Source organism: Stenella coeruleoalba, assembly GCF_951394435.1.
Source record: "Stenella coeruleoalba genome assembly, chromosome: 1".
In the NCBI taxonomy this organism is placed as follows: domain Eukaryota; kingdom Metazoa; phylum Chordata; class Mammalia; order Artiodactyla; family Delphinidae; genus Stenella; species Stenella coeruleoalba.
Window position 1 is genome coordinate 145,690,974 of NC_137169.1, and position 20,904 is coordinate 145,711,877.

Consider the following 20,904-nt stretch of genomic DNA (forward strand, 5'->3'; position numbering starts at 1 on the left):
GGGAAGAGGGCTCAGAAGAGCCTGGGCAAGGAGAGAGCCTTGGTCACTGGTAGAGCCCAGTGCCCGTCTGCCTTTCTTTTTGTAGTATCTCCAGTTCTTACCACAGTGCCTGGCAAATGGTAGATCCTAGTAAGCATTTTTTAAGAATGACTAATGATGGCTCTTCCTGGGAGATTCTTTGGGGTGTGGGGACCTCACTGATGCATGTTCACACTCACCCTTGGGTGTGCAGTCCCCCCAGAGCTTGGGCCCGCTGGCTGTGGAGTGCTCCAGGCCTGGGGGCTGGAGGAGGCATTTGCTTGTCCCAAGGAGCAGAGGATGCTGGAACCATCAAGAGGAAATTCCAAGAGCCATGTGGGAGGCTGATGGCCAAGACCCCAAAGGGTGTCTGGAGGGTCCCCGAACCCTTCAGGCCAGAAATTCCTCCTGAAATCTCACGTCTGAGAACCAAGGATGGCAGAGCAAACACAAACTTGGTAGGAGGAGGTGGGAACTGGGGCTGGCACTAGTTGCTTAGAACACTCTGTGGTCTGCGACTTGCTTCACGTGGTGGGCTGTGGCGCTGTGGGTGCTGGCTGAGCTGGGGGCTGGGAGAAGCAGACGGCTGGGGCCTGATCGAGTGGGACCGGGAAGACCCCAGAAGGCTGCCTGCTGCTGCCCTCCTCCTGTTAGCGAGTCCAAGCTTGTCCAAGCTCGTACTGCTCACCACAAAACAGGTCAATAAATCGAGAGGCGAATTGTCGGGACAAGGAATAGTGACTTTATGTGGAAAGCCAGCCAACTGAGAAGATGGTGGACTAGTGTCCCAAAGAACCATCTTACCCAAGTTAGAATTCAGGCTTCTTACATACTAAAAGTTGTTGGTTGTTGCAGACTTCTTGGTGTCAGAATCCTTTGTTCTTGCAGCTGTCCTTATAGGTGTCTATAGGTCGTGATGGTCCTGTAAACCTCCAACAAGACAAATGTTATTCTCTGTTCCGCAACTTTTTATCTCTGTGTGAGTGGAAAAGTGTTATACCTTTAAAGTTCAGAGCCTTGAGAATGGGCTATCCTGTATATTTCAGGCTATAGGCAATATTCTTGCAGAAAAAGCAATAGAATACAAAGGTTAAAGTAAAAGAAACAGATCCAATATGGAGTTAGATTTGTTCTTCCCTATTACACTCCCACCCCTGCCTCACGGCATGTGTTCTTCAGAGGGGGCTGCCTTGCCCACCACAAGTCAGCAGACGGTGGGGGGGGGGCGCCTTCTCATCCCCTCCTCCCCTCTGGATTTCACCCTGACCGGATGGCTGCTGGCTGGAGCTGGGGACTGCCCTGCTGAGTGTCGGCAGGAGAAAGTCAGCTGGACCTGCCTGGTCTCCTGCTCTCTTGCCTCCCATCCCAGATGTGCCTGGCTCTGGGGGGTTCTTTGTTTTCTGTTAACTAGACGGGGACCAGGGAAGCAATGTCAGAACCACCTGTGTCTTCAAATTCCGGCAGAGGCAATGGCTGATAGGCCGTGTCCTGTGTTCCCCAATTTGTACTCATCATTCAGGTCTAGGGGCTGGTCTGGGGGCAGCTGATGCCTCCTTTCCCAGCTCACCTGCTGATCCCAGCCTCCTTCCCAGCATCCCAGTGTTCAGTCTCCCACCCGTGACAGGATGGGCCCTAGCGCTTTCTCACCCACGCGTGTCGTCAGAGCAGCTCTGCCCTTCGCTCCTACCTACATCCTCCTTCCCTAAAGTGCCTGGGTTCTCCTGGATCCAGACTGTGTGATGCTAATGACTGTGCTCAAAATCAGGGAGGTGGGGCCCAAACATCTGTACGGTGGTAACAACTACAGCGATAAAAGTAGTAATTAATGTTTATTGTTGCTATGCACTAGGCATCGCGCCCAGTGCTTTATGGACATTATTTCGTTTGATCCTCACAGCCCCAGTAGGAGGTAGAACCCTTACTGTCTCCTGTTTCTATTTGAGGACACTGAGGTTGGAGAGGTTAAACACTTTGCCTGCAGTCACTCAGATAGATGAGGTGGAGTTTGGATATGAACTGAGGGTTTCTGACTCACAGGCACATGCTAACCATTCTGCCGTGTGGAGCCTTTTATATAATGGCAGTTCATTCTTCATCCAACACCATCTTTATTTCTCCTGCTCTGACACTGTGGTCTCTGGCACCTCATTTCACGTGGCAACCAGTTGACGTAGGGAGAGTTATTATTCCCATTTTGTGGATAAGGAAACCACAGCCTGGAAAAGTGATGACAAGCCCAAGGTTACACAGCTAGTCCCTGCAGGGTAAAGACCCCACCGAGCTCTCCTCCGGGTGCAGGGCTCTTCCCCCTAAAGAGGCAGCACCTGTCGTGACGCAGGTAGGCATGGAGCCAATGGTGGCTCACTCTGTGATGGCGCGGGAAGGGGACATGGGGCCTACCTGTGTGGTACCCATGAGTGTGGAGTCCATCTTCTTGGGGGTTCAGGTGTGGCTTAGCAAACAGTTGCCTGTAGCAGTTTAGAATCAGTGAACAGAACCTTTAGGACTCTTCAGCTGCTCCAGCATCAGACATAAAAGCGACACTAACCCTAAGCCCATGTGGTACAGCCAATAAATCTGTTCCCGTGCCCCGTCTCTCTCCCATCCGGTGGAGCTCCTGACTCTCAAAAACGGCCCCAAGGCTTGGGCAGTGGTTTGAAGGAATTGCTCTTGTTGGCACAAGACATGGAGAGGAAGTAAAAAACTGACTTCTTTCTAAATTAAAAGTATATTCTTAGTGTGGCTTTAGGGAACTTACAGGAAGGCTTGTAGTGAGTATGAAAGCCTGCTTCCCCGGGGAGGTATTTATTTTGGGTTGGAAATGCTCCTGTCTGTTTCTTTCACTAACTAACATTCACGGGTGGCACCAAAAGCCATTTTTTCCTGATAACATCTTAGGTCACGGCAGCAACGGTTTCAGCTATTTTGCAAGTGGACTCTATATGTTTCCCTTAACTAATTACCACAAACTAGGTGACTTAATTGGAATGTATTCTCTCATAGTTCTGGAAGCTGGAAGTGTGAAGTCAGGGCAGGGCCCTACTCCCTCTGACGGCTCTAGGGAAGATCCTTCCCTGTGTCTTCCGGCTCCTGATGGCCCCTGACAACCCTCGGTGCTCCCTGGTTTGTAGCTGCACCACTCCCCATTTCTGTGTGTCCTTTTCTGTGTCTTACAAGGACGCTGGATTTGGGGCCTCTAGTCTAGTATGATCTCATTTTAACTGATTATATCCGTAGAGACCCTGTTTCCAAATAAGGCCACATTCTGAGGTTTGAGGTGACTTTGGGGGGGACACTATTCAACTTATAACATGGAGAAATCAAGAAGTTCTGCCCAGGTGGCCCTACTGCAGATAGGAGTCTGAATGCACGCCTGGGTGACAGAGCTGTCCCTGTTGATGGATGGATCGGTAGGCGGAAATTCGGGGGGGCTCAGGCCCCACGTGTCCTCTCATTAGAAGACTTTGGACAGCTTTTCCCAGTGTCCGATTGCTCTCTGGGGTGGGTTAGCCCCAAATCATTCTCTGGCTTCCTGGGTCTGACTAGCCAGGATTCCTGGTCTTTTCTCATACTGCCTCTGACCACTGACTTTTTTTCTGGGTGAATTAGCGGCCTTGCAGAAAGGACCCAAAGATCGTCATCCCACCACCTACTCCTCAGTGTGCATACCTGACACTGCATTCACACACACTGACCTGTCTCATCGACGTCCCCCTCGGTCACACCCCTTTGTTGGATTGTGAGACCACAAGCAGCAGACGCACTCAGTTCTGTGAGTAACGTAGAGGCCGTATCACCAACGGAGTAGTTGGGCTGAGCAGGGTCTCAGCTCACAGGTCTGCTTCGCGGAGCCGGTTAGATGAGTCCCACACCAGGTGGGATTCTTGGCCAGTCCCGCTCTTGGCCTCATCCCCTCCCAGTGTCTCTTTCTGTCACTGGGCTTCAGCTGCCGTGGCCTTTTGGCACCTCATCCCCACCGACCTTGTTTCCCACTAGGGCCTCTGCAGGCCCTAGTAACTTCCTTCTGGAAATTTCCATGTCTGGCTCCTGGTCATTCAGCCTCTCACCTGAAACGGCACCTCCTCCAAGAGGCCTTCCTTGACTGCCCTCCAATTCTAGGTCTTCATATCACCCTGTTGTATTATACTTTCTTCAGGCAGCCTATCATTTTAAGGTATGTTTCTTGTTTATTTATTGATTGATTCTGTCCCCTGCCCCTGTCTGTGAGCACAGGGACCTTATCTTCTGGCTCATCACTGTATTCCAGAGCCAAGGGCAGTGCCAGGGACACGGTGGGTGCCTAGGAAAGAGTCTTTTGGGCATCTTTAATAACAACACTTTCTTTGAACGATTTCAAGTCACAGAGAGACAACGCACTGTGCTACACGGAGCATCAGCTGACCAGGATTCAGAAACCCGGTTCCTGGTGTGGGCTGTCACTCGCCCACTGTGCCATGGCCAGTACTTCATTCAAACGCTCTGCCTGGGGCTTGGTTTCCCGAACTGTACACCAGGGGGATATCCAGTGCACGGAGTCCTTGTGCAGATGGAATGTTTCAGTGAGATAATGTGATACAAATCCAAGATTGTGAGGCTTCAACCGGTGTAGATCTTTCAGAAACCAGAGGACACTGTGGAACGAACACAGGGGAGAGAATGTTCCAGACAAAAGAGGCTTTTCCGAATGCTAAACTCTGTGATGGGGCAGCCCTGGGGACTTATTAGCTAATGGAGGTTGAATTTTCTCTCATTCTTACTCTTCCAGGAAGGTTTTTTCATAGTAGAGCATAGTTATTTTTAGCAGAATAACTGTTTCAGACAAGCAAGGTGACTTTTGATCTCCTAATTATAAACGCTGTGGGCCTGAAGAAAGAAGCCTTCTTGAGATGCTTTGTAGAGGATTTCTGTGATTCCCTGCCTCTTGAAGTGGGTCCAGGCTGCTTCCCACCTCGGGATGAGGCCCGATGGGATGGAGGCTGTCTAGAGTTAGGGCTGACCCACACCTGGCTGACATTGCACAGGAGGGGCTCTAATCCCTGGTGAGGCCCCTCACAGGGCCTTCATTTAACCAGTGAATTTTTATTGAAGTATAGTTGGTTTACGATGTTGTGTTGGTTTCTGGTAGACAGCAAGGTGATTCAGTTTTATATATATACTTTTTTAGATTCTCTTCCATTATAGATTATTACAAGATATTGAATATAGTTCCCTGTGCTAAACAGTAGGACCTTGTTGTTTATCTGTTTTATATATAGTAGTGCGTATCTGTTAATCCCAAGCTCCTAATTTATCCCTCCCCCCTTCCCCTTTAGTAACCATAAATTTGTTTCTATGTCTGTGAGTCTATTTCAGTTTTGTAAGAAAGCCCATTTGTATCATTCTTTTACTTTTTTTCTTTTTTTTTTTTGGTACGCGGGCCTCTTACTGTTGTGGCCTCTCCCGTTGCGGAGCACAGGCTCCGGACACACAGGCTCAGCGATCATGGCTCACGGGCCCAGCCGCCCCGCGGCACGCGGGATCTTCCCGGACCGGGGCACGAACCTGCGTCCCCTGCATCGGCAGGCGGACTCCCAACCACTGCGCTACCAGGGAAGCCCTGTATCATTCTTTTAGATTCCACATATAAGTGATGTCATATGATACTTGACTTTCTCTGTCTGACTTACTTCACTTAGTATGATAATCTCTAGTTCCATCTATGTTGCTGCAAATGACATTATTTCATTCTTTTTTATGGCTGAGTAATATTCCATGGTGTGTGTGTGTATATATATATATATATATATATATACATATATATATATACATATATATATATATATATATATATATACACACACCACATCTCTTTATCTATTCATCTGTCAGTGGGCATTTAGGTTGCTTCCATGTCTTGGCTACTGTAAATAGTGGTGCCATGAACATTGGGGCCCCTGCATCTTTTCAAATTTGAGTTTTCATCTTTTCCAGATATATGCATATGAGTGGGATTGCTGGATTGTATGGTAGCTCTATTTTTTTTTTTTTAAGGAAACTCCATACTGTTTTCCATAGTGGCTGCACCAGTTTACATTCCCACCAGCAGTGTAGGAGGGTCATCTTTTCTCCACACCCTCTCCAGCATTTATTATTCATAGACTTTCTAATGATGACCATTCTGACTGGTGTGAGGTGATACCTCATTGTAGTTTTGATTTGCATTTCTCTAGTATTAGTGGTGTTGAGCATCTTTTCATGTGCCTATTTGCCGTCTGTATGTCTTCTTTGCAGGAATGTCTATTTAGGTCTCCTGCCCAGTTTTTGATTTTTTCTTTTTTGATATTGAGCTATATCGGCTCTTTGTATAATTTGGAAATTAATTCCTTGTCAGTCGTATCACTTGCAGATATTTTCTCCCATTCTGTAGGTTGTCTTTTCGTTTGGTTTATGGTTTCCTTTGCTGTACAAAAGCTTATAAGTTTGATTTGATTAGGTCTTTCTCTCTCTCTCTCCTTTTTTTTTGTTTTTTTTGTTTTTTTGCTTTTATTTCTTTTGCCTTAGGAGACTGACCTAAGAAAACATTGCTCTGGTTTACATCAGAGAATGTTTTGCCTGTGTTCTCTTCTAGGAATTTTATGGTGTCATGTCTTATATTTAAATCTTTAAGCCATTTTGAGTTTATTTTTGTGTGTGGTGTGAGACAGTGTTCTAACTTCATTGATTTACATGCAGCTGTCCCGCTTCCCCAGCACCACTTGCTGAAGAGACTGTCTTTTCTCCATTGTATATCCTTGCCTCCTTTGTCGAAGATTAATTGACGGTAGGTGTGAGGATTTATTTCTGGGCTCTCTATTCTGTTCCATTGATACATATGTCTGTTTTTGTGCCAATACCATGCTGTTTTGATGACTGTAGCTTTGTAGTATTGTCTGAAGTTGGGAGGGTTATGCCTCCTGCTTCGTTCTTTTTCCTCAGGATTGCTTTGGCAGTTCTGGGTCTTTTGTGCTTCCATATAAATTTTAGGATTATTTGTTCTAGTTCTGTGAAAAATGTCATGGGTACTTTGATAGGGATCACATAAAATCTGTAGATTGCTTTGGGTAGTAAGGCCATTTTAACAATATTAATTCTTCCAAAGGCCAGTGAATTGTTGATTCATGATCCTGGGGCCGGGGTGCTGGGGAGCAGCTGGAGGGTTTGGGTCAGGACTTTTGGGGGATGAGTTAGCCCAGGACTAGTGGTGGCAGGGTCAGGGCTCAAGGTTCACAGAAACAGCTTCTCATCGAGTGTGTTTCTCTTCTTGGAGCTCCCTTCCTTTCTGGACTTCTCTGTGGACTCCCCAGCCCCTGGCTCTGCCTCTCTTGGAGCCTCCAGCTCTGTACACAACTAGGTCCTGGCATCTGACCTTCTCTCCCTCTTGAGCATCATCTCCTGCACAGCCCAGCCCCAGGCAAGGTCATAGACAATCTGATTAGCTAGAACCTCTGTTATGCAGCTTGTGGAAGAACTGTTTCTCTTGCTGTTTCCACTGTTTAGCTGCTGCCTTTTCTAGCCTTTTCTGTGCTCACTCAAGCCTCCATCTCAAAAGTTTAGCAAGAAAACCAAGAGGGAAAATGAAACAAGCAGTGAGGGTGGCTCGGAATATAAATTTGACCTATAAATTTGACAACTTTGGTGAAATCAGCCAGTTCCTTAAGGTCACAAATGCTCCAAGCTCATGTAATAAGAAATAAATAAACGGATAGTCCTAAATCTATTAAAGAAATTGAATTTTTAGTTTAAACCATAAAGAAAACCCTAGGTTTTAGAAGAAAAACCTAGGAGAAAATCTCTGTGGCCTTACGAGTTCTTAGATCCAAAAGAGTTCTTAGATCCAACACCAAAAGTATGATCAATATAAGAAAAACTGATAAATTGGATAAACTGATAAATGTTAAAATGAAAAACTTTTGCTCTTAGAAACATCCTATTAAGAATGAAAAGACAAGATACAGAATAGAAGAAAATATTTGCATACTATACAAATGAACTTATTTACAAAACAGAAATAGACTCACAGACATAGAAAACAAACTTGTGGTTACCAAAGGGGAAAGTGGGGTGGGGGGGATAAATTAGGAGTTTGGGATTAGCAGATACACACTACTATATATAAAAGATAAACAACAAGGTCCTACTGTATAGCACAATATCTTGTACTATACTCAATATCTTGTAACAAACCATAATGGAAAAGAATATGAAAAATAATATATCTACATACATACAGCTGAATCACTTTGCTATACGCCAGAAACTAACACAATATTATAAATCAACTATTCTTCAATTAAAAAAATTTTTTAAATTTGCAATTTGCATAACTGACAAAGGACTTGTATCCAGAATGTATAAAGAATTCTCAAAAATCATCAATAAGAAAACAGCTAAATTTAAAAAAATAAAATAGGCAAATGATTTAAACACACACTTCACCAAAGAAGACACACAGATGGCCATTAAGCCCATGAAAAGTTGCTCAACGTAATTAGTCATTGGAGAAATGCAAATTAAAATTATAATGAGATACCTCTACACACCCATTGAAATGGCTAAAATGAAAGAAACCCAAACTGACAATACTAAGTTTTGGTGAGGAAGTGGAGTGACTGGAACTCTCATATGTTGCTGGTGGACATACAGAATGGTACAGCCACTTTGGAAAAGAGTTTCTCCATTTCTTTTATAAACATACACTTACCACATGAACCAGCGATCCATTTCCTCTTTGCCCAAGAAAATTGAAAACTTACATTTAGATGAAAACTGTTATGCAGATGTCTCTAGCAGCTTTATTCATAACTGTAAAAAACTGGAAACAACCCACATGTTCTTTAACAGGTGAATGAATAAACTGTGGTTCATCTCTGTAATGGAATACTACTCAGCAACAGAAAGGAACAAACTGATGATACAGGCAACAGCGTGGCTGAATCTTACATGCGTTACCTTAAGTGAACGAAACCAGACTCAAAAGCCAAGATACGGCGTGGTGGCACTTAAATGACTTTCTGGAAAAGACAAAACTATAGGGATAGAGAAGAGGTTCATGGTTGCCGGGTCCGGGTCCGGGGTGGGGGTGAGGTTAGGGTTAGGGATGGGGGAAGGGTTGGCTCCAAAGGAGCAACAGGAGAGAATTTTGGGGGGTGATGGAGCCGTTCTGTGTTTTGACTGTGGAGGTGCTGGGATATAATGAGCATGCCCTAAATGTTAGCTATTATTATAGTCGTCTTGTTTATATAGCACGTATCACATTGTAGCAGAATGATTTGTTTACGTGCTTCTCTTCCTTTCTAGCCCAGGAACTTGGTGAGGACAGGAACAGTATCTTGTTGATTTTTGTACCTGCAGGGGCTAGCCCCGTCAGTGCCTGTGTGTGAAAGATGCTCACTGAATGTTTGTCAAGTGAATGGAAGGATCATTTAGTGAGTAGTTACCGGGGGTAGGGATGCTGAAAGCCTTTATCCTCACTGTGCACATCGCCATCACCATCATCAGAAAACAGCCACAAAGTACCCGTTATCTCATGGAGCTCAAAGGTGTAAGCTGCACTCTGGCCTTCCTCTCTTCACACCCTCCTCCAAGTCGGGACCCGAGTTGGGCAGTGGTTGCCCGCTCTCAGATGCACTTAGCAACTCGGAATCCCCATGGCCCCTCTCCTGCTGCTTTAAGCACCGGCAGCCTTTGCTCGCTTCAGCCCAGACCCACATCCCGGCACTTAGACAGGGACATGGGCCCAGGTCAGGGCTGGAGGTGGGAATTGCACAAGTGGGTCTTCAGTCATGGCCACGATGTAGGGCTTGACTCCTTCCATCCATGAGCTCCCGGCCTCTTTGGGGAGCTTATATATGCTGCACCAACAGTTATGGGGTTCTAATGCTATCCAGAGATTTACTTTCAGTTGAATGGATCAAAATATGATGAATTGTCTTTATAATTAGGTAAATAAGGAGCCGAAAGATTGCTTATGTCAGCCTCCCGGGAGCTAGGAGTGGCAAGCTTTGGGTTCTGCCCTTGGTCCTGCTCTGTTTGTATTTAGATCACGGCGAATGTGGATAATGAACACATTATGTTCATTAGGATTTGTAGTTGGGAGATAGATCATATCTCAACAGATTAGACCCATAGGGAGGAATTAAAAGGGATAAATGTCAGTTTCTGCTCTTAGGTGCCCAAATCCAATAATGGACATGTTGGAATGAGGTGGGCTTAGTTAAACTGAAGCACATGAAGAAGACCTGGGCTTTTAGGCAATGCAAGCTCGGTATGAAACCAGGAGTGTGATGTGGCTACCAGTAGGCTAATGCTATCAGGTTACATTAACAGAGGCGTAGTTTACAGAACAGAGGAGGGGAGTGAGACGTTTACTCTCTGAGCCATCTGACCTCACCTTGAGTATGGTGTTCAGTTCCGACAGTCATGTTTTAGTAAAGACATTTACAACCTGTAATGTCAGTGAAGGGCAATCAGAATGATGAGGTAACTTAGTGCCAGTTAATCTAAGTAAAGGTTGGAGAGATTTCGCCTGAAGAAGGAAGATTGGCTTCATTCACCATAGCTGGCAATACTTAAAGGGGTTTCTTGTGGAAGAGTGATTCAACGATCCTCTATGCCTCTAAAGCAGTGCTGTACACAATAGAACTTTCTGTGATGATGGGAATGTTTGACATCTGTGCTGTTTAATAGCTACTAGACAGATGTGATTTTGAGCAATTAAAGTGTAGTAACTGAATTTTACATTTAATTTTAACTAATTAAAATAGCCAAATGTGGCTACCATATTGGACACTGCCACTCTAGAGGAGAAATAAAAGAATAGAATAGGGGTTGGCAAATTTTTTTTTTGTAAAGGGTGAGATACTAACTATTTGGGGCTTTGCTGGCCATATGGTATCTGTGCAGCTACTCAGCTCTGCCATCATAGTGTAAGAATATAGACCATATATAAAAGAATCATTGTGTCTACGTTCCAATGAAACTTTATTGATGGAAACTGAAATTTGAATATGATATAGTTTTTACATGCCACAAAATAGTATTCTTCTTTTGATTTTTTTCTACTATATTAAAGGTGTAAAAACCATTGTTAGCTCACAGGTTGTACAGAAATGGGTGGCAGGCTAGATTTGGCCTGCAGGCTGTAGTTTGCTGACCCTGGCTTAGTGTGTGGGTGGAAACCTTAGGGAGTTATATGTAAGTTCAGTAAAGGAAGATGATGATTGATTAGAGGTAGCCAGGAACGGAAGGAGCATCTTCAGTAAGTGGTGAGTTTCTTGTTACTACAGGTATAGGCTGGATAATGAACTACCTGGCGAGGGATGATATAGAAATGTGTCTATTTAATACAACTCGTACTAGAATTTCCCCCTAATTCTGCAGGAGTATTGAAATCAGAATGACATGTGATTACTCTAAAAGCACACTTGCTTTTTCGAGGGAAGCGTGTTGTTTTCCCTCACTTGGTACTTACTTTCACCTCCATGCTGCAGGAACAGGGACTGTTGAGGGTGGGGTGGCAGCTTCATTGCTTCAGCAATTCTGCTAAGTGTTCAGGGACCCCTGGGATGTGCCTTCCTGGGGGAGTTGGTTTGTCCATTTGTGTGCAGCCCAGGAGAGGACCTAAGACGTCCACACCCTAAGAGAGGACACTCTCCTGTCTGAATACCACCTTGTTCTGTCCCTGAGTCTCCCTGGGGACATCTGGGGGACAAGGTGGGCCGGGGTTAGGAAGCTTCACCTCTAGTTAGTTCTTTCTGTGCCTGGGTCACGCCTCGTTCTGTGACCAGAGAAGGTCACTTCCAACATTCTCCCCTCCAGACAAAGGGGGAAACCATTGCTCTCTGGGGACCTCTGTGTCTCTGTCCAGAATGACCTTGAGAACCCAAGTGCGATGGACCGAGGTGTGATGCCTTGACTGTCCAGGAGCTGATCGTCCAGGCTGGGCTGTGGACGGCTAGAGATTGGGTTGTTTCTATTCCTGTCAACTCTGCTTTCTTGACTTTTCTCTTCTCCCATTTGCCTGACTTCTATCCATTTAACTTCTAATCAGCATCTCTGCCAGAATAAACAAAAATAAAAAGTAAACAGTTTTTTCCTGAAGGAGAAAATGGAAAGTGCTGGTTTGAAGTTTTAAATTTTTGTATGCCTTTATCCAAACCCCAAACTGCTCTCATCGAAACAGAGTTTTCTCTACATTTTTGTGAAGCACAGGAAACTTAAAAAACTTTATTTTGGGGATTTAAAAAATTGAGATATATTTGACATACAGCATTGAGTACATTTAAGGTGTACAGCATAGAGATTTGCTACATTGATGTTGCAATATGGTTGCCACTGTAGCGTTAGCTAACAACTCTGTCCCATCACATAGTTATCATTTCTTCAAGTACTGGGAACAATTAAGATCTAGTCTCTTAGCAAGTTTAATGTTTATAATACAATTTTGTTGTCTATAATCACTGTACTGTTTTAGGTCTCCAGGACTTACATATCTGTTAGTTTTAAGTATCTACCCTTAAACAACATCCCTCCCATTCCCTCTTTTGGGGATTTTTTTTTTTTTTTTTTTTTTTTTTTTTGGAGGGTACACGGGCCTCTCACTGTTGTGGCCTCTCCCGTTGCGGAGCACAGGCTCCGGACGCGCAGGCTCTGAGGCCATGGCTCACGGGCCCAGCCGCTCTGCGGCATGTGGGATCCTCCCAGACCGGGGCACGAACCCGTGTCCCCTGCATTGGCAGGCGGGCTCTCAACCATTGCGCCACCAGGGAAGCCCTCTTTTGGGGATTTTTAAGCATACACAGACATAGACAGGAGAGTACAATCAACCCCAGGTGCCCATTACCAGCTTTGGCAGTGATTGACCCCTGGCCAGTCTTGTGTCATTGATACACTTCGCCCGCCTCCTGAGTTATTTTGGACCAAATCAGAGGAAGCTTTTGATGTGGTGCATTGACACTAACATCTTGATTCTGTGTTTTCTGTTTCAGATAATTGCCTTTGATGAGTTAAGGACGGATTTTAAGAACCCCATCGACCAGTGCAACCCTGTTCATGCGGTAGGTGGTGGGTGCTGGTGGCCGGAAGGGTGGTGTCACCCCAGGCCACCCGGGGCCTGTGAAGGAGGGCGAGGTCTCCATGAGTAGGAGGAGTGAAGTGCAGGCTCGGCCCGGGCTGCACCTCCATGCCTGGCTCGGGGCGGTCTTTCCTCAGGCTGCTGAGGTCTCCATTTATCATGCAAAGTCAAGTATAGCAGTCCCACCACCTGGGTGGGAGAGGTCTGTGTGCTGTGGCTGTGGAGTCCTCAAGGCCCCATGTTAGTGGGTTTTGGCTACGCCCCCTTGAACAAGGAGAGAGGCTCGGGCTGGCCACCATGTTGGCAGGTGTAGGAGCATCACCATGGCTGTCCCTGCTCTGCACTTGGCCAGGTTTCTCCGAGGGAGGCTTGCAGGGGGGTTGTTGTATGCAGCTACTCACCCCATATCCTTCACCCGGGAAGCATTCATCTCGGGAGACTCTGCAGGCCTGAGGTCAGCTTGCCTCCCCCTGGGGAACCCGATGCCGTCTGGTTGTCCGGCCCGGGTTCAGCATGTGAGAGACCTCCTGCCCCAGCACCTGCTCTTCCCAGAGTTCTGCTGCGCCAGCTGGCTTGTCGCGCCGTGCCTGCTGCCCTCCCACGTGCCCTGGAATGGATGCAGAAAGAGGCCTCGACGCAGGGAGAGGAGGGAGACCTCACGTCTGTTGAGTGGGGGTGGGTGTTGGCTGTCCGCCCCTCTGCTCAGTGCAGCCCACATCCCAGAGCCAGGCACCAGCCCGCCTGTGGACAGAGCCTTTTCCAGACACTTTCCAGACCAGGACCACTGGGCCCAAAGGATGGAGCTCACGGTTCACGCGAGTCCGTCTCTCAGTCTAAGCTCGCTGGGCCTGCATTGAGTTGAACTTGCTTCCAGGCCCTGGTTTCCAGCGCCAAGGCATGCTTTTGTTTGAATAGTTCTGTTGATAGTTTGATAGTTTCAGTCAAAAGTTTTAGAGAGAACACCGGAATTTTCTAGTGTGAATATATATATATATATATATATATATATATATATATATATATATAAAAATATATATTAGTATGAATATTAACCTGGAAGGCTTATGACATCATTCTTTAGTGACAGGGACGAGAGGTCTGTTCTCCTTAACTGCAGGCCCCCTGAAGAGGGCTGTGCTCTTAGGGAGGTACCAGAAGACCAGGGGAGCAGGCTTTGGTGTCACCCTCTCTAAAGTACAGGGTTATTATTGGAGTTGCTTTTTTGCGTTTTTACTACATGCTAGGACCTATATATATGTAACCTATAATCCTCACAGCTCTGCTAGACAGGCATTATTTACCCAGTTTATAGACTCTTATCCAAGGACTCAAAGCTCATGAGCAGTGAAGTCAGGATTGGAGCCCAAGTCTGCCGGGGTTCTTACCACCTACTCTACGTTGTGCCTTTAAGAGCCTGATTTTATAATCCCTTTGGCATCAAATTCTTTGATTCTATGAAAGAGAGCCTAACCCTCTCCAAGTCAACTGTGTGAAGCGGAATTTTGTGACAAGTTGGAAGAATCCCTAGATCCACCTGAACACTTACTATATCTTATGAAACTTGTCATTATTAAAATCCGTCTTGTTTCCAACTGCCAGCCTCACCACCACCGGTGATAACTTGGCTCCTGTAGGCCTGAACGCGTTGCACCTTGGGTCTCCTTTCTTTCTGGATGCTTTTGTGTTTGGCCCCAGCGTCCCACACTTGGCTCGTCAACATCGACCAGGTGCACAGAGCTGCCCTAGTCCGAGAGGGTGCTTCTGTTTGGAATGCCAGGGAGTCAAGAGCCTGCTTCCCTTCCTCCTGGTGGCTTGGGCTCGAGTTAGAAAGCGGCTCACTTAGAACACCCAGAGTTCCTTGTGTGATCTCAGGGTAAATACTAGTGAAGAAATAGTGCCCTGCCCCTCAATTCCATCATGCGAATTCAACACTGGGGTGCAGGAGGTTGGCCAAACCATGAGACGGGTTTGTGGAGCCCGTTTCCATCTCACCTTGGCAGGTTCCTTAGTTCGGGCAGAGCAAAGAAAATTAGGACCCGTGTATGCCCCACTGGGAGCTTCTGTGCAAGGTCAGTGCAAGGACAGAAACTGCACACAGTAGGCGCTCAAATAACTTTGTTGATGGAAGAATGAATGACTGAAGGGTGAGGTTGCATAGCAGAGAAGCTGGATCTCAACTCTTTATTCCTATTATTAAAGCCACACTTCTTCACAGATGTAGGAAACAAACTTATGGTTATCAGGGGAAGTGGGGGATGAATTGGGAGATTGGGATTGACATATACGCACCACTATATATAAAATAGGTAACTAATAAGGACCTACTGTATGGTGTAGGGAACTCTACTCAGTACTCTGTAATGACCTATATGGGAAAAGAATCTTACAAAGAGTGTATATCTGTATATGTATAACTGATTCACTTTACTGTACACCCAAAACTAACACAACTTTGTAAATCAACTATACTCCAATAAAAATTAAAAAAAATAAAGCCACACTTTTAATTAGTTAATGAATTAATTAAGGAGCCTGGGTCCCAAAGGCCAGACATCTCATGGATAGACTCAAGCCCTTAAGTAAAGGACTCTTGTCTGAGATTTTTTTAAAAATCCATAGAAACCCTAAATGGAAGTGTATTAGACACATTTCCCCCAGTTTTTATGATGTTACTCCCTGGCAGGAACTTAAACACTTTGGAAGCCTCATTTAACTCATCTTTAAGCTCTTTGGGCCCCTGTAGATCCTCTGAAGCAGCATCTCAGGCTCAGGTGGCTTGACAAAGCTGCTTCACTGCTCGGTAACTCCAGCCCTGGATGGACTTGTGTTATAAACAATTGCTGATTGGTGTGATGCTTTTTTTTTTTTAAAGAAGATGTTGGGGGTAGGAGTTTATTAATTAATTTATTTATTTTTGCTGTGTTGGGTCTTCATTTCTGTGCGAGGGCTTTCTCTAGTTGTGGCAAGCAGGGGCCGCTCTTCATCGCGGTGCACGGGCCTCTCACTATCGCGGCCTCTCTTGTTGCAGAGCACAGGCTCCAGACGCGCACAGGCTCAGTAGTTGTGGCTCATGGGCCCAGTCGCTCCGCGGCATGTGGGATCCTCCCAGACCGGGGCTCGAACCCGTGTCCCCTGCATTAGCAGGCAGATTCTCAACCACTGCACCACCGGGGAAGCCCGGTGTGATGCATTCCTAAATCAACGTGCATGAGGCCCACTGGTTCTTTGGATTTAAGCTCCAAATATTGTCAGACCCTCTGGGCGGACCCCTCTTCCATGTGGTAGGAAGAGGAGGAATGTTTGTTTTAACTCCTAGTTTCTCATGTTAACCCTTTCCCCTTCCTTTTGCCAGCTGGGCATTTAATATCATTGTAAAGTAATGAGAAATGTCCTTTAGAGGATCTGACTTGCTGGGGAAGGAGCTAGCGTGTGTCCTGAACCTCCGTCTTACATGCCTGTTATCTCACACCTTTTCCCACTATTCTCCATTTAGGCAGCCTCAGTGCCCAGCTCTGTTTGTGCTTGTGTGTGCACGCATGCACACACACGTGTGTTGAGGAGGATGTGGTCTGTCTTCCTAGCCATGTGGATGCTAATTTGTCCTGATGTGGGCTCTTTCCTCTGGGCTTAAAGGGTGCACAGGAATCACTATATTTATGATTTAATTAGGGAAATTGAAGTATCCCAGCCACCTGTCTTCTCCTGATCCAGGAGGAATCTCATTATGATCACATCGACCGCAACCAAATTGCCTCAGTAATGACGCACTGGGAGATGCCACAGCTGTGTTCAGAGTGGCTTCAGAAATCGCAGAAGTCTCTGCAGGAAAGGGGAGGCGGCACTTAGTGTGTTAGGCGAGCATCATCACCTGTGCAGCCCCGGAGCATCTTCCTTTGGCAGCGAGCCACACTCTGGAGATAGACTTGGGCATCTTGAAAAGTCTTAGCCTGGGGGCACTGCTGGTGTCTAATTGAGTGGGGAGATTGCTTCCTCTAAATACAGCCACTTTAGAAAAATAAAACCAATGGGCAGAGAACTTCCCCACCTCACACACTAATCAGGCACACATGCTCTTCGCGGCTTGAATGGGAAGCCCTCCCCGGGGACCCGACCGCAGCCTTTGGATTCACGAGCATGTGGTGCCCGTTCTGCGGTTTGACTGTCTTATAGGGACACAGAGGCTGCAGGAAAAAGTACAGAAACCTGTGCTGGGCTGAGAGGGAAGCTGAGCCCATGCTGTGTGCTGGGAAATTTCAGTTAAGAGCAAATAACTATGACAAGGTAGATGGAGAAAAGCTCAAAGCTCTTTTTTTCCTTTCAATTTTATTGAAATATAACTGACATACAGCAGTGTATTTAGTTTAAGCTGTATAGCATAATGACTTGACTTACATATAGTGCTTAATTGCTTAATTGGTTAACATCCATCATTTCATACAGATACAAAAGAAAAAAGAAAAAAAGTGATGAAAATTTTGGGGTTTATTCACTTAGCAGCCTTCAAATATGCCACACAGCAGTGTTAGCTATAGTCATCACGTTGTACATTACATCCCCAGGAATTGCATCTTATGACTGGAAGATTGTACCTTTTGATCGCCTTTATCCAGTTCCCTCTCCAGCTCTGATTACCACAGATATGAGTTGGTTTTGTTGTTCTTGTTTTGTTTTGTTTTTAGATTCCACATGTAAGTGAGATCATACAGTGTTTGTCTTTCTCTGACTTATTTCACTTAACACAGTGCCCTTGAGGTCCATCCATGTTGTTGCAAAAGGCAAGATTTACTTCTTTCTTATGGCTGAATAATATTCCATTATATATGTGTATACCACAACTGCTTTATCCATTCGTCAGTGGACACTTAGGTTGTTTCCATGCCTCGGCTATTGTAAAAACTGCTGTTATGAACATGGGGGTGTAGATATCTCTTCAACATAGTGATTTTGTTTCCTTTGGCTATATCCGGAAGTGGAATGATGGATCATGTGGTACTTCTATTTTTAACTTTTTGAGGAACCTCCATACTGTTTTCCACAGTGGCTGTGTCAATTCACATCCCCACCAACAGTGCACCAGGGTTCCCTTTTTTCCCACAGCCTCATCAGCACTTGTTACCTCTTTTCTTTTTGAGGCTAGTCATTCTAACAGGTGTGAGGTGATATCTCATTGTGGGTTTAATTTGCATTTCCCTGGGGATTAGTGATATCGAGCACCTTTTCGGGTACCTGGGGGCCATCTGTATGTCTTCTTTGGAAGAATGTCTATTTTCCTCTGCCCATTTTTAATTGGATCATTTGGTGTTTTGCTGTTGAGTTGTATGAGCAGAAACTCTTGTTAGGGAAAGCCACTTGAGTGAGAGCATGGAGGTCATGACTGGGAGGGATCTGTGGTGGGTTCTGCCTCCTCTACTAGGGGCTGAATGTGGGGCTTCTCATGTTCTTTCAGCAGAAAATCTAACCTCCCCTCTCTTTTCTTTCCCATGCATCCTGATAGAGGGAACGGCTGAGGAACATCGAGCGCATCTGCTTCCTTCTACGAAAGGTCAGTGCAAGCACCCGGTGACGGAATTTGGATGGTCACGTGGTCACGGTGGTCACACAGTGGGAGGGGCTGGTGAGGCTCAGTGCCTGCTTCGGTCCTGTCTCCCCACAGAGGCGAATGGTGGCGGGGGAGGAGGAGGTGGGAGCACGTTATCACTTCTTCGGAAACCTCCAGAGACAGGAGGAGCTAATTAAAAGGGATGGCCATCAATCAGTGTCAGGACAGCACTGGATATTTGCAAGTGCCCTCTGGTTGGATTTAGAGGTTCTTTATCTTTGCATGATGATGGATGGCATTTACAGCTGATGTTGCCTCACAGCCTTTGTTCCTGTCTGATGCGGGGCTCAGAAACGCTCCCACCTTGGCTCAGCCAAGTTTTTAACTGGTTGTTGGGTTTCCTTTGAGGTTTCAACCTGCCACTCAGCTTTGCGGTTTGATTGACAGCATCATCAGGAGTGTCGGAGGGGTGGGAAGGGAGATGTTATTAAAGCGGGAACCAAGCATTTAGAGTTGCTCTGAATGGCTGGGCAGTAGGTCACAGCTGCCCTCAATGCATTCAGGAAGCACACGTGTGCATGCATATTCACGTGTGCATGTGCAGCTCAAGTTTAGTATTTAGCAGGACTCTGTGGCGTAGCTGGGGTACCTCTGTGGCAGAGAGACCAGTCTGCCACGCTCCGGTAAGGAAAGCGAGTACTTTTTTGCAGCAAAGTGTGGAGAACGGCAACTTGCATGTAAAACTAACAGTATCCATTGCCTTGAGCCAAAGGACATCCCCGATCTCTGTTCAGAGCAGATGCGCTACAGGCCATAGGAAAGCCACCTGCCAACCCAAAAGAAGTTTTTGAGCCTTATGTGAATAGGAGAGAAGCCAAATGCCATGCCAAAAACTGATGGAAGGGAAACAATTTTGCAAGCATTTGAAATCTTTTCTATATTTCAATTAATGATACCTTTCCTTGGGAGAGAGAGCTTGATCAAGAAGTCAGTGATTTTTCTAGCTAATTACTTGTCCTTTAATGTTTTCCAAGAGACTCAGTATGTCATAGTTCCACATCTTTGTCACAGTGGGGAAGTAAGCTCAGATAATGAAAGTACTAGTGATCCGAGGAATAAAAAATGATTAAGAAAATAGCACATGACATTTGGTATTAAGGGAACTTCATGAATTTGTAAATTATTTTCCCAGATAATGTCTCGGACACCAATAACCTGCTCCAGCTGTCACTTCCCTAGACTCTGGTTTGTTCTTTAAGACTGACACCCAAGTGTCTTTCACACTGCAGATTGCCCTTTTTTCCCCATTTTGAATGTACAATCCTGAATTCTCTGGCAGAGCAATAACCTGCGTCCATCACATTTGAGCTTTGCTCGTTTTTCTGTGTTGCTTGACCACTGACTCTAGCCAGACAGCAGGCAATGGCCTGTGGCTGCCTCTGCCGAGGTCCTACTTTACTGTCCTGTGCTACACGGTAAATCCTGTTACTTAACCTATTTTGTGTAAAGGAGTTTGTATCTGCTAATCCCATGGTCCTCATTTGTCCTTCCCCTCCTCCCTCTCCCCTTTGGAAACGAGGCATCTATTTTCTATGTCTGTGAGTCTGTTTCTTCTGTTTTGTATATAGATTCATTTGTCTTATTTTTTAGATTCCACATAGAAGTGATTTCATTTAGTATTTCTTTGTCCGACTTACTCAACTAAGCATAATATTCTCCAGGTCCATCCATGTTGCTGCAAATGGCAATATTTCATTCCTGTTTTATGACTGAGTCATATTCCATTGTATATATACATACCACATCTTCTTTATCCGTTCATCTGTTGATGGATATTTGGGTTGCTTTCGTGTCTTGGCTACCGTAAATAGTGCTGCAACTAACATTGGGGTGCATGTATCTTGTGGAATTATAGTTTTGTCCGGGTATATGCCCAGGACTGGGATTGCTGGATCATATGGTAGCTCTATTTTTAGTGTTTTAAGGAACCTCCATACTGTTCTCCATAGTGGCTGCACCAGTTTACATTCCCACCAATAGTGCAGGAGGGTTCCCTTTTCTCCACACCCTCTCCAGCATTTATTTTTTGTAGACTTTTTGATGATGGCCATTCTGACAGGTGTGAGGTAATAATACCTCGTTGTAGTTTTGATTTGCGTTTCTCCAGTGACATTGAGCATCTTTTCATGTGCCTATTGGCCATTTGTATGTCTTCTTTGGAGAAATGTCTATTTAGGTCTTCTGCCCATTTTTTGAT

At 45.6% G+C, this 20,904-nt stretch overlaps 1 protein-coding gene across 2 annotated transcripts in view; it reads left to right on the forward strand.

The window, feature by feature from the left end:
* CNIH3 (cornichon family AMPA receptor auxiliary protein 3) overlaps positions 1–20,904 on the forward strand; it is a 121,019-nt gene that overhangs the window by 35,344 nt on the left and 64,771 nt on the right. The window contains exons 2-3 of one of the 2 annotated variants that reach the window (XM_079939507.1): positions 13,023–13,091; positions 18,603–18,650. In XM_079939507.1, the coding sequence (XP_079795633.1) occupies positions 13,023–13,091; positions 18,603–18,650 (117 nt within the window). Of the gene's footprint in view, positions 1–13,022; positions 13,092–14,962; positions 15,178–18,602; positions 18,651–20,904 lie in introns of those variants that run through there. The other variant, XM_079939508.1, reaches the window with a different exon arrangement.